At 39.7% G+C, this 24,864-nt stretch overlaps 1 protein-coding gene across 1 annotated transcript in view; it reads left to right on the top strand.

The window, feature by feature from the left end:
* Nucleotides 1–24,864, top strand: part of MAP3K5 (mitogen-activated protein kinase kinase kinase 5) — a 110,297-nt gene that overhangs the window by 46,084 nt on the left and 39,349 nt on the right. The window contains exons 6-11 of the mRNA XM_072855931.1: nt 291–397; nt 3,897–4,067; nt 11,406–11,518; nt 18,006–18,165; nt 20,305–20,458; nt 23,168–23,275. Coding sequence (XP_072712032.1) covers nt 291–397; nt 3,897–4,067; nt 11,406–11,518; nt 18,006–18,165; nt 20,305–20,458; nt 23,168–23,275 — 813 coding nt within the window. The remainder of the gene's footprint in view (nt 1–290; nt 398–3,896; nt 4,068–11,405; nt 11,519–18,005; nt 18,166–20,304; nt 20,459–23,167; nt 23,276–24,864) is intronic.

Raw genomic sequence — 24,864 nt, 5'->3', positions numbered from 1 at the left:
GAAGCTAACTTTAATCATGAAATAGATGTACTAAAATTTCCACAGGTCCGCGTTGAAGCAGTACAGGAGACCAAATTGTGTTTCCCTGCTAAATACTGTGCATATTCACATTTCTGACAAGTGCCAGGCTATTTCCAGTTTGAGACTGAAGAAACTGAAATCCATAAAACTTACAATGAACTAAAAATACTTCTTAGTGTGAAATAAGAGGTGCTTAGTTCAAAAAGGAGTTTATATAGGCATACCTCAATACAGCCACCTAAAACTTCATTATTCCCTTCTTTTGGAAGGATTATGATTCCATTGTGAAACTGGTGAAAACTTTAGAAAAACTGCCTACTTTTGACTTGGCTTCCCACCACCATGTGAGGTTTCATTATGCGTTTGCGCTGAACAGGTAAGAATCTACCTTTCCTTCCGCTGTTGAACAGTAAGTCAGAACTGCAAACTTCACACAGGGTTGGTAATCCTGGGTGAAGTTCCCTACTGGAGTCTTCATACGCAGGTCTAGGGTTTTCACTGAAGCAACTCTGTGGACTCTGAGCTTCCTGATCAATCTAAACTTTCTTTTTCTCTTGTACTGTCAAATTCCATTCCTTTTGCTTTATTGTGAGTGTTTCATTTGTCTTTCCATAGATTTGCATCACTTTTTCGTTTCAGTACCTAAATCGGAGCAAATAAATACCTAGCAGTATTTTACCTCTGTAAAATACACTTCTAACATTGGTGTATGAGCAGCAGTGCTGCAGCATTTGTGCTAACGTAGACATCATGTCATTCAAGTCTGAGCTCTGGTAGTGTCAGGAGACAGGAGGAGAACTTTCATCAAATGTCCATCAGAAGATTTTATTATGTTATAATAATAACCTAATTTTCATGTTCTCTGATAACATGCACAAAATGTGCCACATGGAGCAGCATGCACTGCTTTCTTGGGTTAAATGAGAGCCAAGCCTAGACTTTTTTCTAGGATACTGGCAATTGGACAAGGTACTAAAAGGGGACTTTTTCAGAGGAAATTACAGCGGTTTTCTGCTCCCTTGCTGCTATCGACGTTTAGAGGAATAGACCAGGTGTCAGCAGGTATTGAAATTCTCAAATAAGAAAATGTCTACAGATCTTTCTCCTTCTCACAGACTTGAATATTGTAATTCAGGTTCGCTGAGGAGCCTCAAAACTGCATATCATGTCAAAGTGATGTCAAAATATGTCACAAGTAATTTGTTGAAAAAATAAACCTGTTTTTGAAACAAAAAATCAAAAATAAAAACCAGCTATCTGCAATTGTTTTATCTGAACAAAATGTTCAGATTCTTTCTTCTTCCTTTATACCAGGTATATGAAGGTATAAATATTGTGCCCTTTTTGTTCTTACTTTGCCATAAATATGTGGAACTTTGCAGATTAAATAATCCAGCATGTATCTGCCACTTCTACATAGCCTTCACAAAGATCACTAGGTGTACCTTGGAGTTTTAACAAGTTATTTAGACCTCAAGGTCACCATTTTCTAAAACAAAGTCACCTTTGAAAACAGGACTTCACTAGTTCACTGGGGCACTAAAAAACCTGCAAAACTGCAGTATAATCTTTTCATTGGTTCTGTTGGGACTTTGTGCAGACTGAAAGGTCTGGCTTTATAGGTGTGGCTGTAAGATGTAGCCTTTGAGGGTATCTGTCATACAAAAGGTCTACATAGTACCTCCAAAGGAGTTCGGATTAGATTTTCCCCTCCCTTCTCCAGATTGTACATTCAACTGGAATCCATGAGAGCTATGAAAATGTTCATGCTTCGGTATATGCCAAGAAGGAATTACTTGGGCTAATTGTAGCTTTCTCCTTATTGGGAATATAGATGATGTTTCCTGAGCTAAGGCAGGTCTGGAATACTCTACGCATCTGAATGTTTGCTGTGGAAGAAGCTGTCCCTCTTGCCTTCTAATCCAGGTCACTAGTACGGAAGGATGGATCAGCTCAATTAGTCAAGATTAGTCTGACCTAAATCAAGAAAGTGTGTGAGGGTATTGATGATGGAAGCGTAAGCAGAAAGAAAAGTAGGGCCCTCTGTCTCTGGAGACCAGCAAAGTGTAAAGGGCTCATATTACAAAACGCTGTTGTGCCTTACTGATTTTGTTCTCATTAAGTTCAACTAGCTATTGGTTTGATCTGGATTAGTGATACTTGATACAAGATGTGCAAGAGTTATCCACCTGAAACTCCATTCTGAAAATTGCCATTCTGTAATGGACGTCAGCCGAAAACATAAAGAAGCTGCAGACTTACCCTTGTTGCTTTACTTGAGTGGTCAATATGAGAAGGGAAAACAAAAGGAAGCAAACCTTCAACAACTGAGCAAGTGATCAGTTGGTAGGGGAACTAAAATAACACAGACCTGAAAGAGGCTGTTACTTGCTCAGCCAGCAGCACTTGATTTCTCTCCCTGGGACTGGGAGCACTTGTCTATCTCAAATGAGTACACCAGCCTTGCTCTGCCACTCTAGAAGTACTTGGGGAGCCTACTGCGGCTCTGTAGTCTGGGGGGACTTTTCCTAAGTTGTTAGAATTTGACTGGTCTGAAGGTTGGGAAGAGGCAGCACTGGGTTTCGTTTGTCTTTCTCGTGAGGCTGAGACATCAATAGAGGTTGTCCCAGCACATAGACTTGCACACTCTATTTGTTTTTTTACTCAGGAAAGCAGTTTATACTGTCTGCTCAAACAAGTTCTTTTGCCCTGCATTCTTAATTATTTTTGTTATGATGTAGGTACTCATTCGTTCTCTGTTACCCATTCTGCTTGATTTAAACCTTTCCTTCCACGTCAACTCCCTTCTGCAGCTGCATACATGAGCTCAGAGCTCACGAGCTCAGGTATCACTTAGAGTACGCATGCTCTGATCTCTCAGGTTTGACGTTGACACTGCTTGCAGATACATCAAGACTTTGATATGTTCTTGTAGAGAGGGAAGAAAAAATCCATTACTGAACCTCCGATGAAGTAGTATCTGCTTTAAGATGGCTGTGGCTTTTGATGTGTTTTTTTTTTCTTTCTGAGGTAGCCTTCTCTTGCAAGCTTTTTCAGTGCAAAGCTTGCAAGACAGATACAAACCCACTTTTATATATTCCTCCCAATTCAAATTGTAGCCACTCAAATATTACAAGCAATTTCTTCAAAAGAATATAATACTCTCCCCAAACTACTGAAGAATAGTTTTTGCTGAGAAAGGAGTCATTAGCCTGTTCAGTACTCAAATACGTAAAAAACTAAACTCTTGATACTGAATGATGTATGTATCCAAACTGTGAGTCACCAGGAAGTGTCTAATGCTTGCAATTATGTGGTTTATTTGTCTGAAGTACTTTTGTTAATATTACCTTATTGGCTTCAGTTCCTAACCTCTCTATCATGGGAATTCAGTCTGGTTTGTGCTCTGTGTTTGTTTTGCTTCACATTCAAAATGTATATTAAAAAAAAATAATCACAAACACAAGATGCAATGTTTTTTCCTTTAAAGCATGAATTACTGTGAAAGAAATATTAGGTATGAAACTGAGGTTCATATCTTTCTATTTTGTAAGAAAGTAACACATGATCTTTCTAAGAATTGCTCTTGAGGCTCTTGTTGCTCTTGTCAGTGCTTTGCTTTAGCTGATTCTTCATGAGAGAGAGAAAACATGTCTGGGGGTTTTTATCAAGGTGTCCCATGATAATAAGAAAAGGAAAAAAAAAAAAAAGGGAAGAAATAGGGGGCAAGTGTGTATATATAATATAGTCCATTGTGTCTAGAAGCACACTTTACATGGATGAAGTCATACATATATATTCAAACATGGTCACGAAAAAGTATTTCTTGTTAACTTTATTGGTTTTTTTTAACCAAATTTTTATTTTTTTAATAGGCGAAATCTGCCTGGAGACAGACAGAAAGCTCTAGAAATTATGATTCCCCTGGTAGAACAGGAAGACCAAGTAGCTTCAGATATGTACTGCCTGGTTGGTCGAATTTACAAGGACATGTTTTTGGAATCTGGGTTCATAGATACAGAAAGCAGGGACAAAGGGACGTTCTGGTGAGTACTGTTTTCCTGGTCTATGTCCTTTTGTTAGTTTTGGGAAAATATTCCTTAAACAAGAATTTATTTCAACTGTTTTTCATTCTAAATATTTGGCATCCTTAAGGGATACACTAAATCTAATCTTCTTATCTTATTTGTTAAGAATGAGAGATTTATGTTGTTTGCAGATCTGGTTCTGCAAAGTTCTTCAAGTTCTTCCTCGTCAAGAGACGTGGAAGTTTAGGTAGCTCTCATCAGAGTGTATTTTTCTCCTTTTTCCCAAATGCAAAGTCTCCTGTTTACTATATTGTCTGACCCAGATTCCCAAGAATAATAATCAGCCGTGAATAAATTGGCATATCTGCAATCTGATAGATAGTAGCTAGTGAGGCTTAAAGGTGCTGAAGTTTAACTCTGCAGTGTTGCTTAGGATGTACTATTCTGTCTTTTTTTGGCTTCCATGCTCACAAGCCACATGACTGTTCCAAACTCATGCTGGCAAAAGTTTTATCACCCCATCATCACCATATAGTATATGCATATTACAGTGGACTACAGTACCATTGATAGTCAAAGAAGATCACAATATACGAGACAAAATCTTATCTTAATTTTAGAGGCAAGTATAATGTTTTTATTGCCTTTGAAATGCAGTGAAATGCTGTTATGTGGAATAGGTTAAAAAATGGAGGCACTGGATGCCATCCTAGCTCGTCCTGTCAGGATGAGCTCCTTTCCTCCATTATGATTCAGATGAGGAAACAGAGAATCTGTGTTTATGTATCCTGCACATCAGATCCTAGTTTTGGTCTTGTGCTCATCAGCTGCCTGTTGAAGTAAATGCTTAAATGGAAAGCTTTCTTCTCCTTTCATCATTTATCACTTTTTTTCAGTAAACTTCAGATTAGAACTGTCTTTGGTAAAAGATAAGATATAATTGTTTACCATTTATGGCCTCAGAATACAAGTACAGTTTATAATTGCTGGTCATGCTTTACAGTTTTGCAGTGCTTACTGGATTTTTTTTAAAGATGTTGAAATAACAGGAATGCAGCATATTGTCGTCATCCCCCCCTTCATAATTTTGGATTAAAGAAAAATTTTATTTCCTCTAAGGCAAAGCCCATAACAAACTTCCAAGATTCTGTTTTTTAAAAAAATATTTTGCTAAAGTCATGAACTAATATAAAAAGAAAACTGTAGTCCTGTATACAAACACTAGGCATTATCACAGGCTAAACAGAATAAATAGAAATTACTTTTGCTATTGTACATCTTGCTTTTTCCTCATTCATAGTGCCTTACGAACAGATAAACTTTGAGATTTTCAAACATAATTGACATCTGCTGGAACAGTAGCATGGCAAGCTGTAGGCAATCCAGGAGACTCCTGGAGTGCTTTGAGGATAACTTCTTAACCCAGGTAATAGATACCCCTACCCGAGGGGATGCAATACTGGACCTGATGGTCACCAATGCAGGTGAGCTCATCAGTGACATCAAGATTGGAGGCAGCCTGGGCTGCAGTGATCATGCATTGGTGGGGTTCACAGTCCTGAGGGATATGGGACAGGCGAGGAGTATAGTCAGGACCCTACATTTTAGGAAAGCAAACTTCCAGCTGTTCAAGGAATTAGTCAGTAGGACCCCCTGGGAAACTGCCCTCAGGGACAGGGGAGCAGAACAGAGCTGGCAGATCTTTAAGGATGCTTTCCATAAAGTGCAAGAGCTCTCAGTCCCCAGATGTAGGAAATCAGGCAAGGAATGGAAGAGACCAGCATGGCTGAGTCTACACATGCTGGTCAAACTAAAGAGCAAGAGGGAACTGCACAGGCAGTGGAAGCAGGGACAGGTAACCTGGGAAAAGTATAGAGACGCTGCCTGCTTGTGTAGGGATGAGGTCAGGAAGGCCAAGGCGCAGCTGGAGCTGAACTTGGCAAGGGATGCAAAGAATAACAAGGAGCGCTTCTACAGGTATATCAACCAGAAAAGGAAATTTAAAGAAAGCGTACCTCCACTGATGAACAGGAATGGTGACCTAGTATCAACAGACGAGGAGAAGGCTGAGGTACTCAACAACTTTTTTGCTTCAGTCTTCTCTGGCAACCGCTCTCCTCACCCCTCCCAAGTCAATGGACAACATGTTGGGGACCAGGGGGGTAAAGCCCCTCCCACTGTAAGGGAAGATAGATTCGTGACCACCTGAGGAACCTGAACATATATAAGTCTATGGGACCTGATGAGATGGATCCCAGAGTCCTGAGGGAATTGGCTGATGTAGCTGCCAAGCCAGTCTCCAGGATATTTGAAAAGTCATGGCAGTCAGGTGAAGTCCTTGGTGACTGGAAGAAGGGAAACATTGTGCCCATCTTTAAAAAGGGTAGAAAGGAGGACGCTGGGAACTACCGACCTGTCAGCCTCACCTCTGTGCCTGGGAAGATCACGGAACAGATCCTCATAGAAGCTATGCTAAAGCCCATGGAGGACAGGGAGGTGATTCGAGACAGCCAACATGGCTTCACCAAGGGCAAGTCCTGCCTGACCAACCTAGTGGCTTTCTACAATGGAGTTACCACATCAGTAGACAAGGGAAAAGCAATGGATGCCATCTATCTGGACTTCTGTAAAGCCTTTGACATGGTCCCCCACAACATCCTTCTCTCTAAATTGGAGAGATACAGATTTGAGGGGTGGACCATTCAGTGGATGAGGAATTGTTTGGATGATCACTTCCAGAGGGTAGTGGTCAGCAGTTCAATGTCCAGATGGAGACCAGTGACGACTGCTGTCCCTCAGGGGTCTGTACTGGGACCAGTGCTGTGCAGTATTTTCATCAATGACATTGACAGTGAGATCGAGATGGAGATGACACCAAGCTGAGTGGTGCAGTTGACATGCCAGAAGGATGGGATGTCATCCAGAGGGACCTGGACAAGCGGGAGAAGTGGGCCTGTGTGAACCTTGTGAGGTTCAACAAGGCCAAGTGCAGGGTCCTACACCTGGGTCGGGGCAATCCTCAGTTCCAATACAGGCTGGGAGATAATGTGATCGAGAGTAGCCCTGTGGAAAAGGACTTGGGGGTACTGATGGACAAAAAGCTGGACATGAGCCAACAATGTGTGCTTGCAGTCCAGAAGGCCAACCCTATCCTGGGCTGCATCAAAAGAAGCGTGGCCAGCAGGTCGAGGGAGGTGATTCTGCCCCTCTACCCTGCTCTGGTGAGACCCCACCTGGGGTACTGCATCCAGCTCTGGAGCTCTCAGCACAAGAAGGACATGGACCTGTTGGAGCGGGTCCAGAGGAAGGCCACGAAAATGATCTGAGGGCTGGAGCACCTCTCCTATGAGGACAGGCTGAGAGAGTTGGGGTTGTTCAGCCTGGAGAAGAGAAGGCTGCGGGGAGACCTTATAGCAGCCTTCCAGTACTTAAAGGGGGCCTATAGGAAAGATGGGGACAGACTTTTTAGCAAGACCTGTTGTGACAGGACAAGGAGTAATGGTTTTAAACTAAGGGAAGGCAGATTTAGACTAGATATAGGAAAGAAATGTTTTACAATGAGGGTGGTGAGGCACTGGAACAGGTTGCCCAGAGAGGTAGTGGAGGCCGCATCCCTGGAAACATTCAAGGTCAGGTTGGATGGGGCTTTGAGCAACCTGATCTAGTTAAAGATGTCCCTGCTCTTGCAGAGGGGTTGGACTAGATGACCTCTAAAGGTCCCTTCCAATCCAAAGCATTCTATGATTCTAACTAAGAAGGGTTGTATGTATAATAGTGGTAATTACTTCTAAGATATTTTATGTAGCCATTTTAACACACTTTTAATAAATGCACCTTAGCAATAATGATATTCATACATTTAATGAGGGGGAGTGATTGCAGTCAGGCATACCAGTTTGGGAAAGGGCAGCAGGCTGGCAGCTCCTGCAGCAGAGTAGGATGCTGACCGGCCAGCCCCTAAATAATCCCTGAAGTCCCTGGCAAGTAAGACCCAATCCAGACTGCTCCATGCGCTTGCTGCCATAAACAAGGTGATCTCTGTTGAGTCAAGCTGGAGTTTGGCTGGAAGCTATACAGGATGGGCCAGTTGCTTTTGGTTTGTACTTTATGCTGGATATTGATTTGAATTCTAGTGTTAGTCATACAGCAGGCTTGACGTGGCTGAAGGGTTGACTCATAACTCAGTGGAAGGCTCTTGGGAAGGAGCAGACTTACACTAGTACTACAGCAGGCCACAATGGGGGAAGGTGTGTGCAGGAACAATGCCTCCATGATGGTGTTACTTTATGTTGAGATAAAGTTTATTATCTCGGTCTTAGCAAAATGAGGATGTAGGAGAAGTATAGTGAATTGCAAAAGATAATGAGAGTTTGGCAGCAGAACCAAAGCATTGGTTTTGCAACAACTAGTGATGTCAAGGTACTTTGGTCTATTTAAAAAAAAAAAAAAAAAAAGAAGAAAAAAAAAAAAGGCAGGCAGTGTGCTTTCCTGGCAATTAAAAAGCAGGATAAAAGACATCTTTCATATAAATATGAGAGAAGAGATGAAAGATTAATTATTAACTGTCACTTTCTTGTTGCATACTGACAGTGTAAATCAGACTTACCAAAGCTATCAAGTCTTTATTCAAATCTTTTCACTGCCACCTCCCTAATTCAGTGTCTGCACTGCAACATTTTCCCAAATGTCAGCTTTCAATTTCTTGATGGCATTTATAATTGCATCAGGTAAGCCAGCCTCTACTTTATAGGCAGACTTTTAAACCTTACCACCTTTCTACGATACTGTGCGTGTTCCTCCAGTGATATTTGGGGCATGACAATGTACAGCAATTGCACCAGTTGAATTTAAGTCAGTTCAGTCAACAGGTGTGACTTGTGAGTTGTTTGGGAAACCATGAATGTTTTCATCTGTTCAAAATTAATGATTACAGGTTATTTTTTTATTTTTATTTTTTGTCTGTAAATTTTTGCTGTCCAGGCTATGTGGATATAAGGCAGGTTTAAGAATGTCAGCACAGGATCGCACCAAATATAAAATTACACTTTTGGTTGTAACGATTTAGGAGAGGTAAATAGGACTACAGAGGTCCAAGATACTAGTATTTCTTGGTGTGAGTAGCATGTAAAGATGGCTAGAAAAATGAATTTCTGCTGTGGGGAAGGGAAATTCAGAAGCAATTTGGAAAGAAAAGGCAGAACCCAAGAATAAAAATTCCCAGGTTGTCCCTTCTGGTCTCCTGGGGGTAGGTGGCAAGGTCCTGGCAGCAGGGGACTGCAGGAGTGGCCTCTGACAAGAGATGCAGCCAGTTCCAGCCAGCTCCAATGGACCCATCACTGGCCAAAACTGAGCACATCAGCAGCACTGGTGGCGCCTCTGTGGTAACATATTAAAGAAAGGGTTTTTTCCGGCTGTTTCACCAATGGTTCTGCAAGCAGTAACTATTTTGCAAACTTAAGCTCATCTCCACCTCCTTTGCCTGTATGATTAACATTGTTTACAGCACAAGTGTGCCCACCTGTTGATACGCATGAGAGATTCTTATTTTACCTTTAAATTTTGAAGTTTTGTATGTATCTGTCCAAGAACTAGAGGAATTTTGATAGTCATGCCAGAAATTAGGCATTTGGGGTCAAAACAAAAAAGTGAAAGTACAGAATCTCTTGTATTGGAACAAAAATACTTATTTTCAAGGCTTTTTCTTCTTCTGTCAATCTTTCCTCTCTCCTTTTCCTGATATTGCATGAGGATTACAGCATGAAAGGTCTCTAGGGCAAAAAAGGGAGCCCAGTTCCGAACATCTCTATGTCTCCAAACAGATAACACCAGCCAACGGGTCTCTTCTAGCTATATATGCTTAGAATAAATGAGTGTGTCGTCCTGTTTGGTTGGCTGGTTTTTATGGGGTTTGTTTTTTTTGTTGTGGGTTGGGTTTTTTTGAGATAAAATGTTTTGTATGTACTTTCTTCCTTGTTTTGTTGTAACTCACAGTACAAGAGGAAAGGCAGATGATGAAAGAAAAGAATTAACTGAGTCTTTTCTGCTCATCGTGCTTTCTTTAGAGGACTAGACAATCTTATCTAATGATTAAGTTCTTTGGAGGTGGGCAACTGGAGTATAGAAAGAGTATGTATGTAGCAGATTGAAGAGGAGCCGGTTCTGCAGTTTTGGAAAGCAGAGCTTGTGTTAAAGGATGCTAAGTCCTGAATCATTAGAGCAGGACAAGCAACAAACAAAATAAAAAAATTTTTAAAACCAGCCATATTTTTGGCCTGCTAGGATCAAAACGCCTTATCTTTGTTTACATGTCTAAGCATGGTCTGGAAGCCAAATCCTTAGCTTTTGTATAGATTATTTTTCTTTCCTTCCTTATGTATTAATCTCACAACCTGCTTAATTTTTTTTATATAATCCATTTGTTTGTCTGGATTTTTCCCATCCTTTTGAAAGTAATTTTGAACTCCATTGCTTTTACTGTAGGTGGAGTTGTGTTGACTGAAGCTCTTGTGCTCCTTAACTCACATATGATAGTCTTGTTTGCCTCCTCCTTACAGAGGGGGGTGTGTGTATATATATGCAACCAAACATGTTCTTATTCTGTAGAACAAGTTTAAAGCATTGTAGATCTGCTGTCTCTGTTGCATTGCTAGCATGAGGATAGAATGTGCTGTGTTTGTGTGAAACCCCCTCGACTTCTTTTAAGACAAGATTTAGGCTAGGTGAATACTACTGCCGTTCTTCTTGCTCGCTCACTTCCTCTTGCAGAGAATAAAATCTGGTATAGTCCTTTTTTATGCGAATAGATTCATAAGGACAATATCAATGAGGCACCCAGTAAAGAATAAAATTTGGAGTAGCTGAAATCATATCTAAACACAAAGTATGTTCATGTATCGCTTGCTTTTGGGCTTATGCATTTTGATATGCTTGTATGTCACTGTAGCAGATCCACAATATAATCTAAGGTTTCAAGTCAGTGAAAATTCATGTATTTAAGAGTAAATTAATTAGCTTATTAATAAATATAACTGTGAAACAGGTCTCTTACAAGCTGATAGTTTTAATTTTTTTTCTTTAATCTCAAAGAAAATTGGAAATCTAGTAAGATGCTGTAACTTTACTGGGATGGATGAGTAGGGTCTGTGCTTGTTGTGTGAGGGGAAAGTAAATGGGAGGAGGATGTATAAATAACAGACTCCTACAAATAACTGCAAAGCATGTGTGGAAAACAGTAAAATATTTTTGCTTCCATGGATTCTTGCTGTGTAAACAGAAGATAAGCACTTAAAGTATAATTATGTCCCTATTAGATCACATTATTTAGAAAGTAAACTTGTATACGTTTGTTTTTTCTAGGTTCAAGAAGGCATTTGAGTCAGAGCCAACATTACAGTCAGGAATTAATTATGCAGTACTCCTCCTGGCAGCTGGACATTGCTTTGATACTTCTTTTGAGCTGCGGAAAGTTGGTAATTATGGCTTGCAGATTCACAGTGAAATTGCATTCCAGTGAAAGTATGACACCACTCACTGTCATAGGGGAAAAATCTGATGGTTGTATGTGAATGCTTTGATAGTGAGCATGTGAGTATTTAAGTTGGTGTCCCCCACCACCAGTGATCCCACCTGATTGCGGGTGAGTGCTGTCATGAAGACCTGGTTCCAGTTTCAAGGTCTTAACTGGTTACCAGAGTTTAGTGGGAACTGACAGCCCTTCTTTGCAATGGCATCATTTGTGTGAAACAGGAACACCTGAAGGGGGAATCCAGTTTCAGCTAGCATTCTTTAAAACAAACAAGCAAACAAAAAAGCCTGTAGAACTGTAGGGAATATGGACAAAAAGTCTATTCTAAGAGTGGGGACAATGCACTTCACTTGAGCTTGGGGTGGGCTAAGAGAAGAATGTTTCTCTTCTGATGTTATCTTTGAGGTTTCCTGAATGTCTGTGTTCATAGAATCATAGAATCACAGAGTGGTTTGGGTTAGAAGGGACCTTTTAAAGACCATCTAGTCAAAACCCCCTGCCATGGGCAGGAATCTTTCACTAGATCAGGTTGTTCAACCTGACCTTGAACACTTACAATGATGGGGCATTCACAACTTCCCTGGGCAACCTGGTCCAATGTGTCACCACCCTCGCTGTAAAAAATTTCTTGCTTGAGAGGGAACAATTAACGTGTCCATTTTGTTTGTGATTTTGCTGGATTTGAGGAGAGCGCAAAGTCAAGATTAGTCAGTAATACTTTCAGGGAAGGTATGGGAGAAAGCACTAAATATTGTAATATGTAGTAATATATCCTTTGCAACTGGCATTCTTCTCCATGAATTCATATAATTCTTGACTTGTTGTAGAGTCTTTTTTTATGCTTCTGTCTCCCGAGGAGGTTGTCAAGTGAGAAAGAAATGTTCTTCACTGCACGGAATGTATTTGTAATCAGCCACTGCTTTAGTTTAGAAGTTAGGTGTGCACTGTATGTCTGGAAGTAATTTTCTAGATAAGTCTTTTGAGTGTGAAGGTCAGAGTGAGATGGTTACTTTCACATAGATAATGGAAGTGAAATTGAAATTCTCTGGTGTGAATGTAGGTGTTCCTTTGGATGTGATAGGCTGCGTAAAGTTGCCCCAACTACTGTGTTTGCCCTTCTGTGAGTGGGTGAGATTTTGCTTTTTGGGTCAGAATACTTTCATCTCCTACACTGAAATTTGAATTCTTGTGCCAGTGTAGGAAGTAAAAATATATGTTTTGCTTTCTACATAGCATTTGCAAATATTCACCCAGCTGGCCTAATTTTAAATTAGATAGTTTAGCGAAGCTGGGCTATATTTATTATGTAGTTTAATTTGAATCTTTCAATTTTAAAGAAACTTCTTAATTGCACACAGGCTACAGCCAACTAGATTTGGACAAATTGTACTCATGAAATCTGTTATTTGTAGGGATCAGATGTAGGGTGTTATTTGTAGGGATCAGATGTTTGGTATCATCTTCTCATGACTTTGTCCGGTGTTGTTTTCCCTATTGTTTGTATGGAGAACATTGCAGAAATTAAAGTTCCTTATTGTTTAAGGTTCCATCCACTGAATGATTCAGTGGAGAAGTATCCAGCAGCTATTTGGTGGAAGGCTTTTTTTTTGAGCTGTTGGTGTGCCCCTCTCTTATGTAAACATTTACTTAGTGTCTGCTGAAAACCCTTGATATAGCAACCCCTCCTGTTATCTACTAGTGTCTATCTTTCTTGCTTTGTTATGGGAAATATTGTCAAAATACTTCAAGCCTCAGACTGACAGCTATTTTGAAACAAGTTTTCAAATACGTATATAATATAGACCCTATGCGTGTCATTGGTCATTGATTTCTTGTTGATAAGACTGTGGTCACTGTTCATAGAATCATAGAATACCATGTTGGAAGGGACCTCAAGGATCATCTGGTCCAACCGTTCATGGCAAAAGCATGGTATAGACAAGATGGCCCAGCACCCTGTCCAGCCGAATCTTAAAAGTGTCTGATGTTGGGGAATTCACCGCCTCCCTGGGGAGATTATTCCAATGGCTGATTGTTCTCATTGTGAAAAATTTTCCTCTTGTGTCCAATCGGAATCTCTCCAGGAGTAACTTGTACCCATTACCCCTCGTCTTTTTCATGTGACTCCTTGTAAAAAGGGAGTCTCCCATCTTCTTTGTAGCCACCCTTTAAATACTAGAACATGGCAATAAGGTCTCCCCTAAGCCTTATTTTCTCAAGGCTGAATGAACCCAGTTCTCTCAGCCTTTCCTCATATAACAGGCTTCCCAGTCCTTTGGTCATCTTTGTGGCCCTTCTCTGGACCCTCTCCAGCCTGTCCACATCTTTTTTGTATAGCAGGGACCAAAACTGAACACAGTATTCCAGGTGTGGCCTGACAAGCGCTGAGTAGAGTGGGATAATGACTTCTTTATCTCTGCTGGTGATGCCCTTATTGATGCAACCCAGCATCCTGTTGGCTTTCTTTGCCGCGGCAGCATACTGCTCACTCGCATTGAGTTTGTTGTCCACCAGGACCCCCAGGTCCCTTTCCACAGGGCTGCTCCCCAGCTGGGTAGATCCCAGCCTGTGCTGCACTCCTGGATTATGTTTTCCCAGGTGCAAGACCTTACATTTGTCTTTGTACAATGAGATTTTGTGAGCTGGCTTGAGTTGTGCAAGATTCTGAGGATAATTTAGTATTTTCTTTGTCTTGGGCTAATGTTAATGTTTTAAACAAAAATAAGCAAAACCACAGAGGTTGTATGGGAAAAAGTTTTGATTTTTTTTTTTCCCCACCCCCGTCCCAAGAATCTCTTTATGTGTGTGTCATTCTTTTGATGTCATCTCTTGTTTAGATCTGTGTGTACAAGACTGTTCATAAGCAGTAGTTAGATTTGCCGGCAGTGCTTTCAGTTTGGTGTCCACCCACAGCATTATCTGTAGAATGCAGAAACTAGAGGAAGTCTGTCTTCTGGTGGGAGATGAGGAGAGAGGCAAGAGCAAGCTAGCTGAAGTTCAGTCCAGGTTATATGTGAAAATTATATTGGTAGGTTGGGAAAGGCTAAGGAAGGATATGGTACCTAATGGCACTTCAGAGGGTGCATGAGGCTGTAATTAGAAGATGCATATCTGATTACATTGGCAATAATGTAATAACTCCAGTAAAACTAAGACTAAGTCCAGTATCCAAGAGAATTTTTACCAATCTGCATCAGATCAGAAACTTTGCCTTCTAAAAGTTCCTACCTCTACTTGTCAGATAATAGTTCACAACTAAACGATCATGTGAAGTGTTAATGAAAATCCTCTTTCTATTTTTTTAATAGTACTGCTTTCTTAACTGTACAAAATTACAGAACTTTGAGACCAAAACAGAAATGCAGTGCTTTGCATTGACAGTAATGATCTCTGCAGGCTGTGCAACTTTGACACACAAAGGATCCTGTAATATTAATTGTTCTGTCAATATCTGAGCAAGGAAAGCAGTTTATTTATAAAGCCTTCATAGTAATATTTAACTGGTAATATCTACTTACTGTGTCTTATTTTCTTCACAAGCTGTGGATATATTCTTGATGTTATAAAAACAATGGCTTTTCTGGCATTAATGGTTCCTCTGTGTTGGCTCATTTATTTTTAAGGCAAAATATTTTTGATAAAATATGCTGGAATTCAGCTGTTTCTTTTTTTTTTTCTTCCCTGTGAATGCCAAGTTTATCATGGAAGTAGAGAATATCTTGACTTTGCCTGGATTTTCTTATACTCTCAAAAAAGTTTTAAAGATGATGAAATCAAAATAAGCTCGAGAAGAGAAATTATACAAGGAGACCACAAATTCAGAGTGAAATTCATGAAGGTGTTCACTTTGCATGAAAAGGTTTTTTTGTTCCCCCACCCCCCAAAAAAGACCAAAGTCACTGGAAAACAAAACAACAACTCCCCCCCACTGTGCATTAGAGTTATAGTCTTTTGAACCTATTGCTAATGTCTCTACACTGCAACTGCGTTTTTCCAGCTTGCCTTTCAGGGATAAGTTTGTAGATGGGCTTTGTAGAGGAAGGTCAGCAAACTAGAGTGAGTTTTAGCACTGAGTACCTCATCTTTCTCAGAAGAATTTGATGAGAGGCTGTCGTCTTCTCTAAGGTAATAGGATCCACTTCACAGAATACTTGGGTAAAACTCCCAGTTCATCCAGGCTACATAACAGTAATGATTCCCAACTTGGTGTCCTCCAATATCATTGCTGCTACACATCCATCCTTTCTCCCACCATCTTCCTATAGCTCTCACTTATTACGTGAGCTGCAACTCAAAATCCTTGCTGTCACCAGTCTTACCTTCATAACAAACGCTTCTCCCTGCCATTCCAGTAATCCCAATCCCTCCCCATGTGAGTTGTACTTTTCATCAAAACCACACACTCAGTTTGTACCTTGCTTTGGCTCTGTTCCCATGTCTGGGGCACTGGAGGGTTGTGATGGGTGGGTTCCTGCAGGTGCAATGAGGCATGGTGTAGTATGTAAGCCTGTGAACCAGCGACCAGTGCTCAGCACAGCTGCTGATGACTGTGACAAATAGCTTGTGATAGCTTGTCAGTGGTCACTGCAACTGTGAGTGCCATCGCCCAGTACTTGGCGAAGGCCCTCTGCACAGCTAAATTGCTCCCTTTCCTCTTCCTCCCAGAAAAGGTATACCCATCTGAAATGATTCCTTTATCCCTGTGATACCAATTCCTTACTTCCCATGTGATGAGGCCACATTCAAAGCCTGTGGAAGTTAGTATGTGCCTACCTGCTCTTGTATGTTGCTGTCACGTGCCTGCAAATGTTTTAGACATTCTAGCAGAGCCCTTCAGCCTTTGAGGATATTGCTGAGTAGTGTTACTTTAGGGTCCCAGGGGAGCTTAGTTTTTTCCATTTACTGTGTTGTGTGGATAGTGTGTAGGTTTTGGTTTCTAGAACTCAACTGAAGTTGAACACATTTAACACAAATTTCCCCTTCCTATCCTACACCAACAAGTGTAGGTGTACATCCTCAAGCGGTCTCTTGACAGTGTGCATGTGTATAGCACCCTGGCTTAAAGCCTTGCAGAGCTGATATATGCAGAGATGGTCACCACTGTACATTGCGGAGTTGATGGAGGTGATGTACATTGCATCGTGTCTCAGGTAGATACGAGATATTTTGTAAAATCTATTGCATTTTTTTCTCTTAAGGAATAACTAAACAAACTTCTTTCCCAAGAAGCAAACAAATAATGTTTTTATATGATTTAAGTATTATTTTGTTCTGTATGTTACTCAAGCATGACAATTTCTTGTTAGCAAGAGAGCGCAAAGTGTGAAATATAGATGTGATATAGGCTATAGACCATTGGATACAATTTCAAATTTTAAAAACATTTATTGTCTGATGTTGATAACATAAAAATGTGAACAACATGAGAAAACAAGATAAATTTTGTAGACTGAAACGTAGCTAATGTAGTGATATCCATTTTGATAAGATTTATTGCTGCTTCCAGCATGAAGTTTAGTCTGCTCGCTACTTAAGGAAGGTTAAGGAAAAAATAAAGATCAACAGTTGCATTGAAATGTCTTGTGAATACTCAGCCTTAATATCAAGGGCAATGGAAGGTGATGTGGGAGGCAAACTGTCATAGTGGAGTAGTGTGGGAAAAGTGAATAAAAGACTATGGTGGTGAAGAGGCTTGTCTTGTAAGCTGCAAATTGTTTTATTTGTGGGGGATGGTGTAGCATATCTCATGTTAGCTATAAATATGTAGCAGCTAATATGAACTAAAAATCATCGTGAAAGCCACAGGGAAACTTGTAGTTCTCAGAAAACTTAGCAAGTCAAAATAAAGCCTGAGGCTCTCCATAGTCTTGAGTTGCTGAGGGACTTACGAATATTAATAGATGTCTTTCATTGGGGTAGGACTTGCGGCAATTAAAAGAACATCACTGCTGGAAGAAGCCCAGTGGATCATCTGTTCCTTCTGCATGGGACCTTGTCTATAAAGGTAAGTTTGGGGCTTGGGGCTTGTAAGTAAAAAAAAAGCAGAAAAAAACATAATAGGTGCCTTACTCAGCATCTGTTAAGTTTTTACAGCTATGTTGTGTAGCCTAAGGCCCCAATTTACCTTTACAGATGAGGTCCATGCAAGAACATAGGTAATCTGACTGTGGCCTTGTCCTGACAGTGATGTCTTAAAGTTCCTTTCTTGAGAAGCCTTTAGGAAGAGGGGGAGGGGAAAAAAAAAAAATCTGCTTCCGCTTAGGGTGTTTGGAAGGCATATAACATTAACTGGTAAGTATGATTTCCATCTTACTTCATTGAAATGGAGAGGCTACAGTAATTTAAGCAATTAATAGATTTCAAATCAGGGAAATGGTTATTTTAAAACTGCATTAATACATTCCTGTGACCTGTTATTCTTTTTACTACAGGAGTAAAGATCAGCAGCCTGCTTGGTAAAAAGGGGAGCTTGGAGAAACTGCAGAGCTATTGGGAAGTGGGATCTTTCTTGGGGGCCAGTATGTTGGCTAATGACCATATAAGAGTGATCCAGGCTTCAGAAAAGCTGTTTAAGCTAAAGGCACCAGCATGGTAAGGTGGCAAATGAGATCACATACATTGCTATGTATTAAAACATGTGACTCCTTCAGCTTTCACATTCAGCATTGTATTTAGCCGACAGGAGATTGGTTTTGTTTTTTTAACAGATCTTGCTGCCTGTGTATTGTTTCACTGCGCTTTTGCTCAGACAAGGGACTCTCTTCCCCTTTTGCCCTTATTAAGGAATAGTTTCAATATGGGTCTTTAATTTGATGTCTGAGAAGGGCAGATTCACCATGGGCTCTGGGCTCTTCTGAGGGCAAGGGGGAATGGAGGAGTTGCTTGTAGGCGCTGTACTTCAGCGGTTACATTGTTGAAGAGAAGTGGTAGTGGCACGTGGGTTTAGTCATAACTGCCTGAAGTTTTTTGGGAATGCAGACAGCTTGGCCAGAGAGGCATGGATATACTTTGGAATACTGTGATGGTTATTGCACAGCTGTTTTAGGAACTTGGACATGAATGAGCTGTATGGTGCAAGTTGCATGTCATTATGATTGAGAAGAATGCAGATTAAAGTTCAATTAACGGAAAGGTTATAAATCTAGGCTTAAAGACAACCCTGTAGACTCAACGTTTGTTATGCAAAGGCCAAGAGATATGTGCTCTGACAGCAGGCTCCTGGCACCTGTTGTGCTTTGGATATAGGCAGCAAGTAAGGACCAGTCACTTACTCATCAGGGGCTGGGATCCTGTTAGCTGGGGAGAACCAAAACTCCTTTCTGACTAAAAAAGTTGTCACTCTGCCAATTGAAAGAGTGTGTATGTTGCAACCTATGTGTTTTGTCTTTTTATAAAGGCTGGAAAGTCTGTCTCTAAAAGCTGATCAGAGGGGAATGTATGTATGTGTGCTAAAATATGGAAATGCTAAACTTCATATAGACATAACATACGAAACTGTCAAAATTGAGAACTCGGTCAGAATTTGGTCAGAAAATTAATAAATGCTGTTTACAGTGTATTTACCTGCAAGGTTTTCCATTTTTGCTATGTGCATGTTTTACTGAGAAGCTCGATAGCACTCTCTGGAAGTCTCCTGGTAGCGTTTTCTGGAGTTTATGAATGTCTGGTTGTCAGGATTTTATGTACCAGTGCCTTTAGGGTTTAAGTCTGTGGATTAAACTCTGAAAATACAGCACGCTCATTTGTGCTTCAGGAAGGATTTCTCCTGCGAGCAATTCCTTCCCAGTCTGTTGCCTGCTGTTCAGCAGAGCCCACTTGGTGCAAAGGGGAGTAGATATGGTACCTTAAGCCAGATATCCCCATGGCCTAAGAAGGATGATTGGAAAATGCACAGCTATGGAACTGTTCCCAAAAGGCCCTCTGAGTTTACATTATGTCTTGTCATAAGCCTGAAAACAGTTTCCATGAATAGTCTAATTGTGATAAGGTGATAAATCCTCTTTAGGTATGTATATCTAATTGCAGTAGTATTCATAAAAATTGCATAAGATTATTTTTACAACATTTTTCAAAAATGCCAAGAGAAAGCAATATTTTAAGGAGCCCCATAAACCAGCCCCAGAAAGTAAAACAGCAGAAAGGGGGATAAGGGATGAGCTGCAATTAGGGGAGACATTCAGCACTGCTGTTGTCCTTCCCTAGCAATGTCAAAAGGCTGCTTAGCGTAGCTGTTGTCGTCTTTATAGGATAATCAATTCCAGAAGCGTCATGTTTTAGGAATCTGTGTTAAACAACTGCCAATGCAGATACAATACAGAAGACAGAACAGCGTAGAAAGCTAAACTAGTGGACTTTTCACCTGAGTTTTTATTTGAGGTTGGTCACTACTGAAACAAGTTTGACATGGGCTCAGTTTGGTCCATAGGTAGAGGATTTAGCTATTTCATGAAGCTTTCATGGTTTAGGATAGGAGGCAGTATATGGGATCAGGAATATATGCAAGAAGGAGTGTCCCAGAACTCATTTGTATTTTAGGTTACTAATATAGCAGCTACGTTTCCAGTTCTAAATGGGGAATTGCTATTATTAAAAGCAGTCGTAGAGAACCAAAACCTTACTGGCTGCCTTGGTGTTGCAATGGTGAATGCTTCAACTGTGATTAAAGGTAGAGATGATATTATTTACAAACTGTATTAAATTCACTATCTGTGTATGCTTGGATGATCACAGGTACCTGAAGTCTATTGTAGAGACTATTTTGATATATCAGCATTTTAAGAAACTGAATCCAGAACAGCATACGGCCAAACAGGAACTTGTGGACTTCTGGATGGACTTCCTTGTTGAAGCCACAAAGACAGATGTGTCTGTAGTTCGATTTCCAGTAAGTGGTTGTTTTGTTGTTGGGGGGGGTTCTTTTGGTTTTTTTTTTTTGTTTTGGGGGGGTTTTTTTGTTTGTTTTTGGGGTTTTTTTAATAAATTGTGACATGAAGGAAATGAACACAAAACACTGCTTGTTTTTAGGTTGCCAGACAATAAACTGCTTGTCCAGAAGAAATGTATTTGGCCTGCATATTAGATTGGTTTTAATTGATTGCATGTGTGCACAACAGGATTGCACAGTGTGTTCCATATGAAAGTAATGAGGAAAAAAGTCAAGACAGAACTTTGCTATTTAGTGTTTTCTACCAATGGGTATACTTCTAAAGCAAACCTTTGCAGTGTATTCCAGGTGATACTATATTAACTGTATTATGTTTTGAAGAAAAGATCCTTAATTTCAGTCTCTTTCTAGCTCAGTAGGCTTTGCATACCCTACTGCCAATTAAGCCTGTGCTCTGTTAGAGGTTAAAAATCAGCCCAAGCAGTCAGAAATCTATTCTTGCAGCTACTAGACAATGTATTTCAACAACATTGTACTATGAGTATATATATGCTTTTCTGATTTCTTCCACAAACATTTTGCTGAAAATTTTTGAGATACCCTGGTGTTGTACAATGTCTTGAAAGTATACTGTAAAAAGATCTTCGTTCCCTGTACATATTAACTATATATGTATGGGAAATAATGTCTTGGGTATCCTAGCTAACCATTTATTTTAGCTAACCATTAGCAAATACAGTTTTTTGTTTTAAATAGCAGTTGCTACTGCCTCCCTGATACTTGAAGCGCTTATTGGTTGTTCTGTACAGTTCTATTGGCTTCTGTATGTAGATGGGATAATAAACCGTAAGGAAGACACTACTGTTGAACAGCGACAGCTTGAGGCAGTAAAGTGAAAGCAACATGAGAGTCTAGGGAGTCCGGTTCTCCTTCTGCGAGGAGAATGGGCGTAAATTTTTGCAGGGAAGCAAAAAATATTTTGAATCCTCTGGTTTTTGTAAAAGACGAGGCCATGTTCTCTTTAGATTTTTGATGATGAAATGGAGCGGTTAGATTCTTAAAATAGACTCTGACTTATAAAACTGTTCAAGTCACATGGTTTGGATTTTTATTAATATTAAGAGACAAACCAAAACAGATCATTGCGATAGCACGAGCAGAAAGATAAACCCAGTGACTACATAGTTTGATTGTCTTGTACAGGAAACTCTTCTGGTGTTGCAGACAGACATACATGATCTCTCATAATACAAAAATTCTATTTGTGCCTGTTCAGAAGAAAAATCACACCATTCAACAAGTCAACAGAATGAAACATAGTAACTTTCTTTTCCCTCCCTTCTCCCAGATTCTTGCAAATAATTTATTTTAAAATAAGTTTTTTTGCAGATTTCCTTGTTGTGAATTGTTCTCAGAGCTTGAACTTAAGGACTTCACTGTGCATCAGTACTAGCTTAGCTGTCAGTTGCTCTCTTACGTCGTAGCATCAGTGTCATCATCCTCTTTTTGGCCTTTAGAGGAAGAAATGGCACCACTTGTGGGTAACTTGCTATAGGCTAAAGATCCCGATTTGTGAAATGTTCTAAACCAGATTTTAGAAATTATAAGTGCCTGGAGATGCCAAGCAACACATTTGAAATCCCACTGGTCATCATTTACAGAGTTAAATGCCTAGATACTTTTCAAAATTTGGCCTTGCTCTTCTGCCAATGTACCTGTGTGCTAACTGATGCTGTAGGAGGTGACATGGCTTAGATTTGACTCTAAGCCATGGCTCTTTCCAAGACTTTCTACTTAGATGTTTAAGTGTTTTTGTTTTGTTTTGTTTTGTTTTTAAATAGATGCAGGCCAAATTGCCCCAGTTAATCATTATTTCCTAAAGCAATTCTTTGACTCCAAAAATTTTCAAATGAGAAGTTCTGTATCTTGGGTATTTTGAAGATGATGTTTGATTTGGAGCTTTTATGGGAGAGGGAAGGGCAGAAGAAAGGAAGGAGATTATCAGTCTGTTAACCATCTTTAACTTAGTCCTATTTTATAAATGTCTTTCAGCTAAACACTGAGGGCTAGAAATCTTCCTGTGCATGCTGCAGCGGAAGAGAGTAGCTTTTTCTTGAATTAATAACAATACTTTACATTCTGAAGAATGAGAATATCTTCAACACAGGCAATATCGATTTGGTGTTTTAGACATCAGGTTTTAACCACTGAAAATCTAAAATAAATAAATAGTTCTAATGAGAAACCACACTTCTTCAAATAGCCAAACTTTTTTTACTTTTTCCTTTAAAGCATGCTGGAAGCTTTAAAGATCTGGAAGTAATTCTGGCAGAACATTATTAAAGTGGCACAGAGACGGACATTCTTGAATGGCATTGCAAGAGAATGAATTGTGACAGAAAGATTTCAAAATCTGATAGTTGTCAGAGAAGTACTTTGGAAAATTATGATATGTGCTACCAATTGACACGTAATAGCCTTACATAAAAAACTAAATTAAAGTTGGCTTTTTAAAAAAAAAAAAAAAATAAATCTTAAGTTACTGTCAGCCATACTAAACTAGCCCAGTACCTAAAATTGTACCGTTCATTCTGTTTCCCCTGCTTTTCCTGCTATGGTATGACTACAGAAATAGTTTTAACAGGTTTTAATACTTTTTAAAGTTCTACATATTTTGTACTAACTCTTAAAAATTATTTTCTCTACAAGGTTTTAATATTAGAACCAACGAAAATCTATCAGCCCTCGTATCTCTCCATCAACAGTGAAGCTGAGGAGAAGACTGTATCTATCTGGCATGTGCTGCCTGATGACAAGGTATACCATGATGTCGTCTGTAGTTGTAACTTGTTTCACAATTTAAAAGTATGCATGGTATATAAGGCATATAATGTGTAAACAGTTGGATCTAATGTTGGATTCTGCAAAGGAGAAAAGTGTTTTAGTAACACACGGGAAGATGCTGTGGACATATGTTGCCATGCATTTTTTAATATTTTTTCTTTATATGGCATTCTTAATTTTTTCTTTAAGCTTGTCCTATTGTTTAATGGATCTTTTGTCTCCATCATTTTTTAAAATAATTTGCATCTTCTTTCAGGTTGTTTTAAACCAGTGTAGGATATACAACAAGTCTGTTGCTTAAGATTTCATAAGTAATTTACAGTATACTGTCATCATACAAATAATGTAGCATAAAATTACTTCTACAAACAGAACTGTCTTCTTCCTGTACTTGCAGTATTGCTTGTCAGCTGTGGTAAATACTCCTTTAATATGAAAGTAATAGAGACTGATGTCTTAAAATAGGAGCGGAATCAATCAAAAGCCAAAGAAGTATTTGGCAGAAGGATAGATAGATGCTCAGAAGGTCTAGAAATTGAAAAAGCTGGGAAGTCCGTATGTCAAGGTGCGAGATAGCCAGACGTATTTGGCAAGGAGCTTAGAAAATCTGGAGATGCAAGGGGAGAGGAAAACCTAGAATGGTTATTGCATTTTGGGATGCTTAGGAAGCAAAACGTTGGTAAGAGTGAAGATAGGAAGGACATTGTAGAACCTCAGAGAAGGATGGGAGCATGGAAACATGGCAGGAGTATATGAAGAGTGAATGGAGGCTGAGTCAGCTGGAGGCACAATGCTGGAGATGGTGCATTTTGTAAGAACCAGCACTGTTCATTTTTCCATGGCAGCATTTTGTTTGCCTACAGGATGGGGCAGTGAAGACCTGTTTTTCAGGTAATCCATCCTTAAGCTTTCGTACTTGTAGTCTGTTAAAGGAGAAACATTTTTGCATGCAGAATATGTGAGGCTGTACTGCTTAGAATTTTTATTGTGAGTTCAGGAGAAAATGTAAATGGGCAGTGGCTGAAATAGTGTATTTAGAGCACAAGCTGAAATGTTTGCCTAGACCAATGAATTTCTGTTTCTTTGTGGTTTATTCTGACTGATGTTTCTCCAAGTAGGCTCTGCCTCTGAGAATAATATAAAAAATAAATTTATGCAATTCTTGGACAAGACCAAAATTTACCACACAGTAAATAATGATTTGTCAGTACTACAGAGTAAACCTTGCTATTGTAAAATAACTGTTCTGAAAGTATTTCTGTATTCAGAACTTAGTCTATTTAGAAACTACTTGTACATGCATTTTTGGGGGGTTTTTTTGGAGGCTTTTGGTGCATATGTAGTTCACCTCCAAACAGTACTTTCCATTCTGTTAAGTGGCTTATCTATAGAATGAGAAGGAATATAGGAGTAGAAGGAATTTTCTGGACTATTGAGTCCTGTTCACCTCTGTTGCAGACACTCTTGCCATATAATGTTTTACATAAAGTGATCAGGCGCCATCTGAATACTAGTGTAGGTTTCACAGATGACTTTGTGCTGGAAAGTGGTTTGAGAATGCC

This window comes from Ciconia boyciana, chromosome 3 (assembly GCF_034638445.1).
Source record: "Ciconia boyciana chromosome 3, ASM3463844v1, whole genome shotgun sequence".
Lineage (NCBI taxonomy): Eukaryota > Metazoa > Chordata > Aves > Ciconiiformes > Ciconiidae > Ciconia > Ciconia boyciana.
Note: the sequence above shows the minus strand (reverse complement) of the source record. Positions and strands in the feature narration are given on the sequence as shown.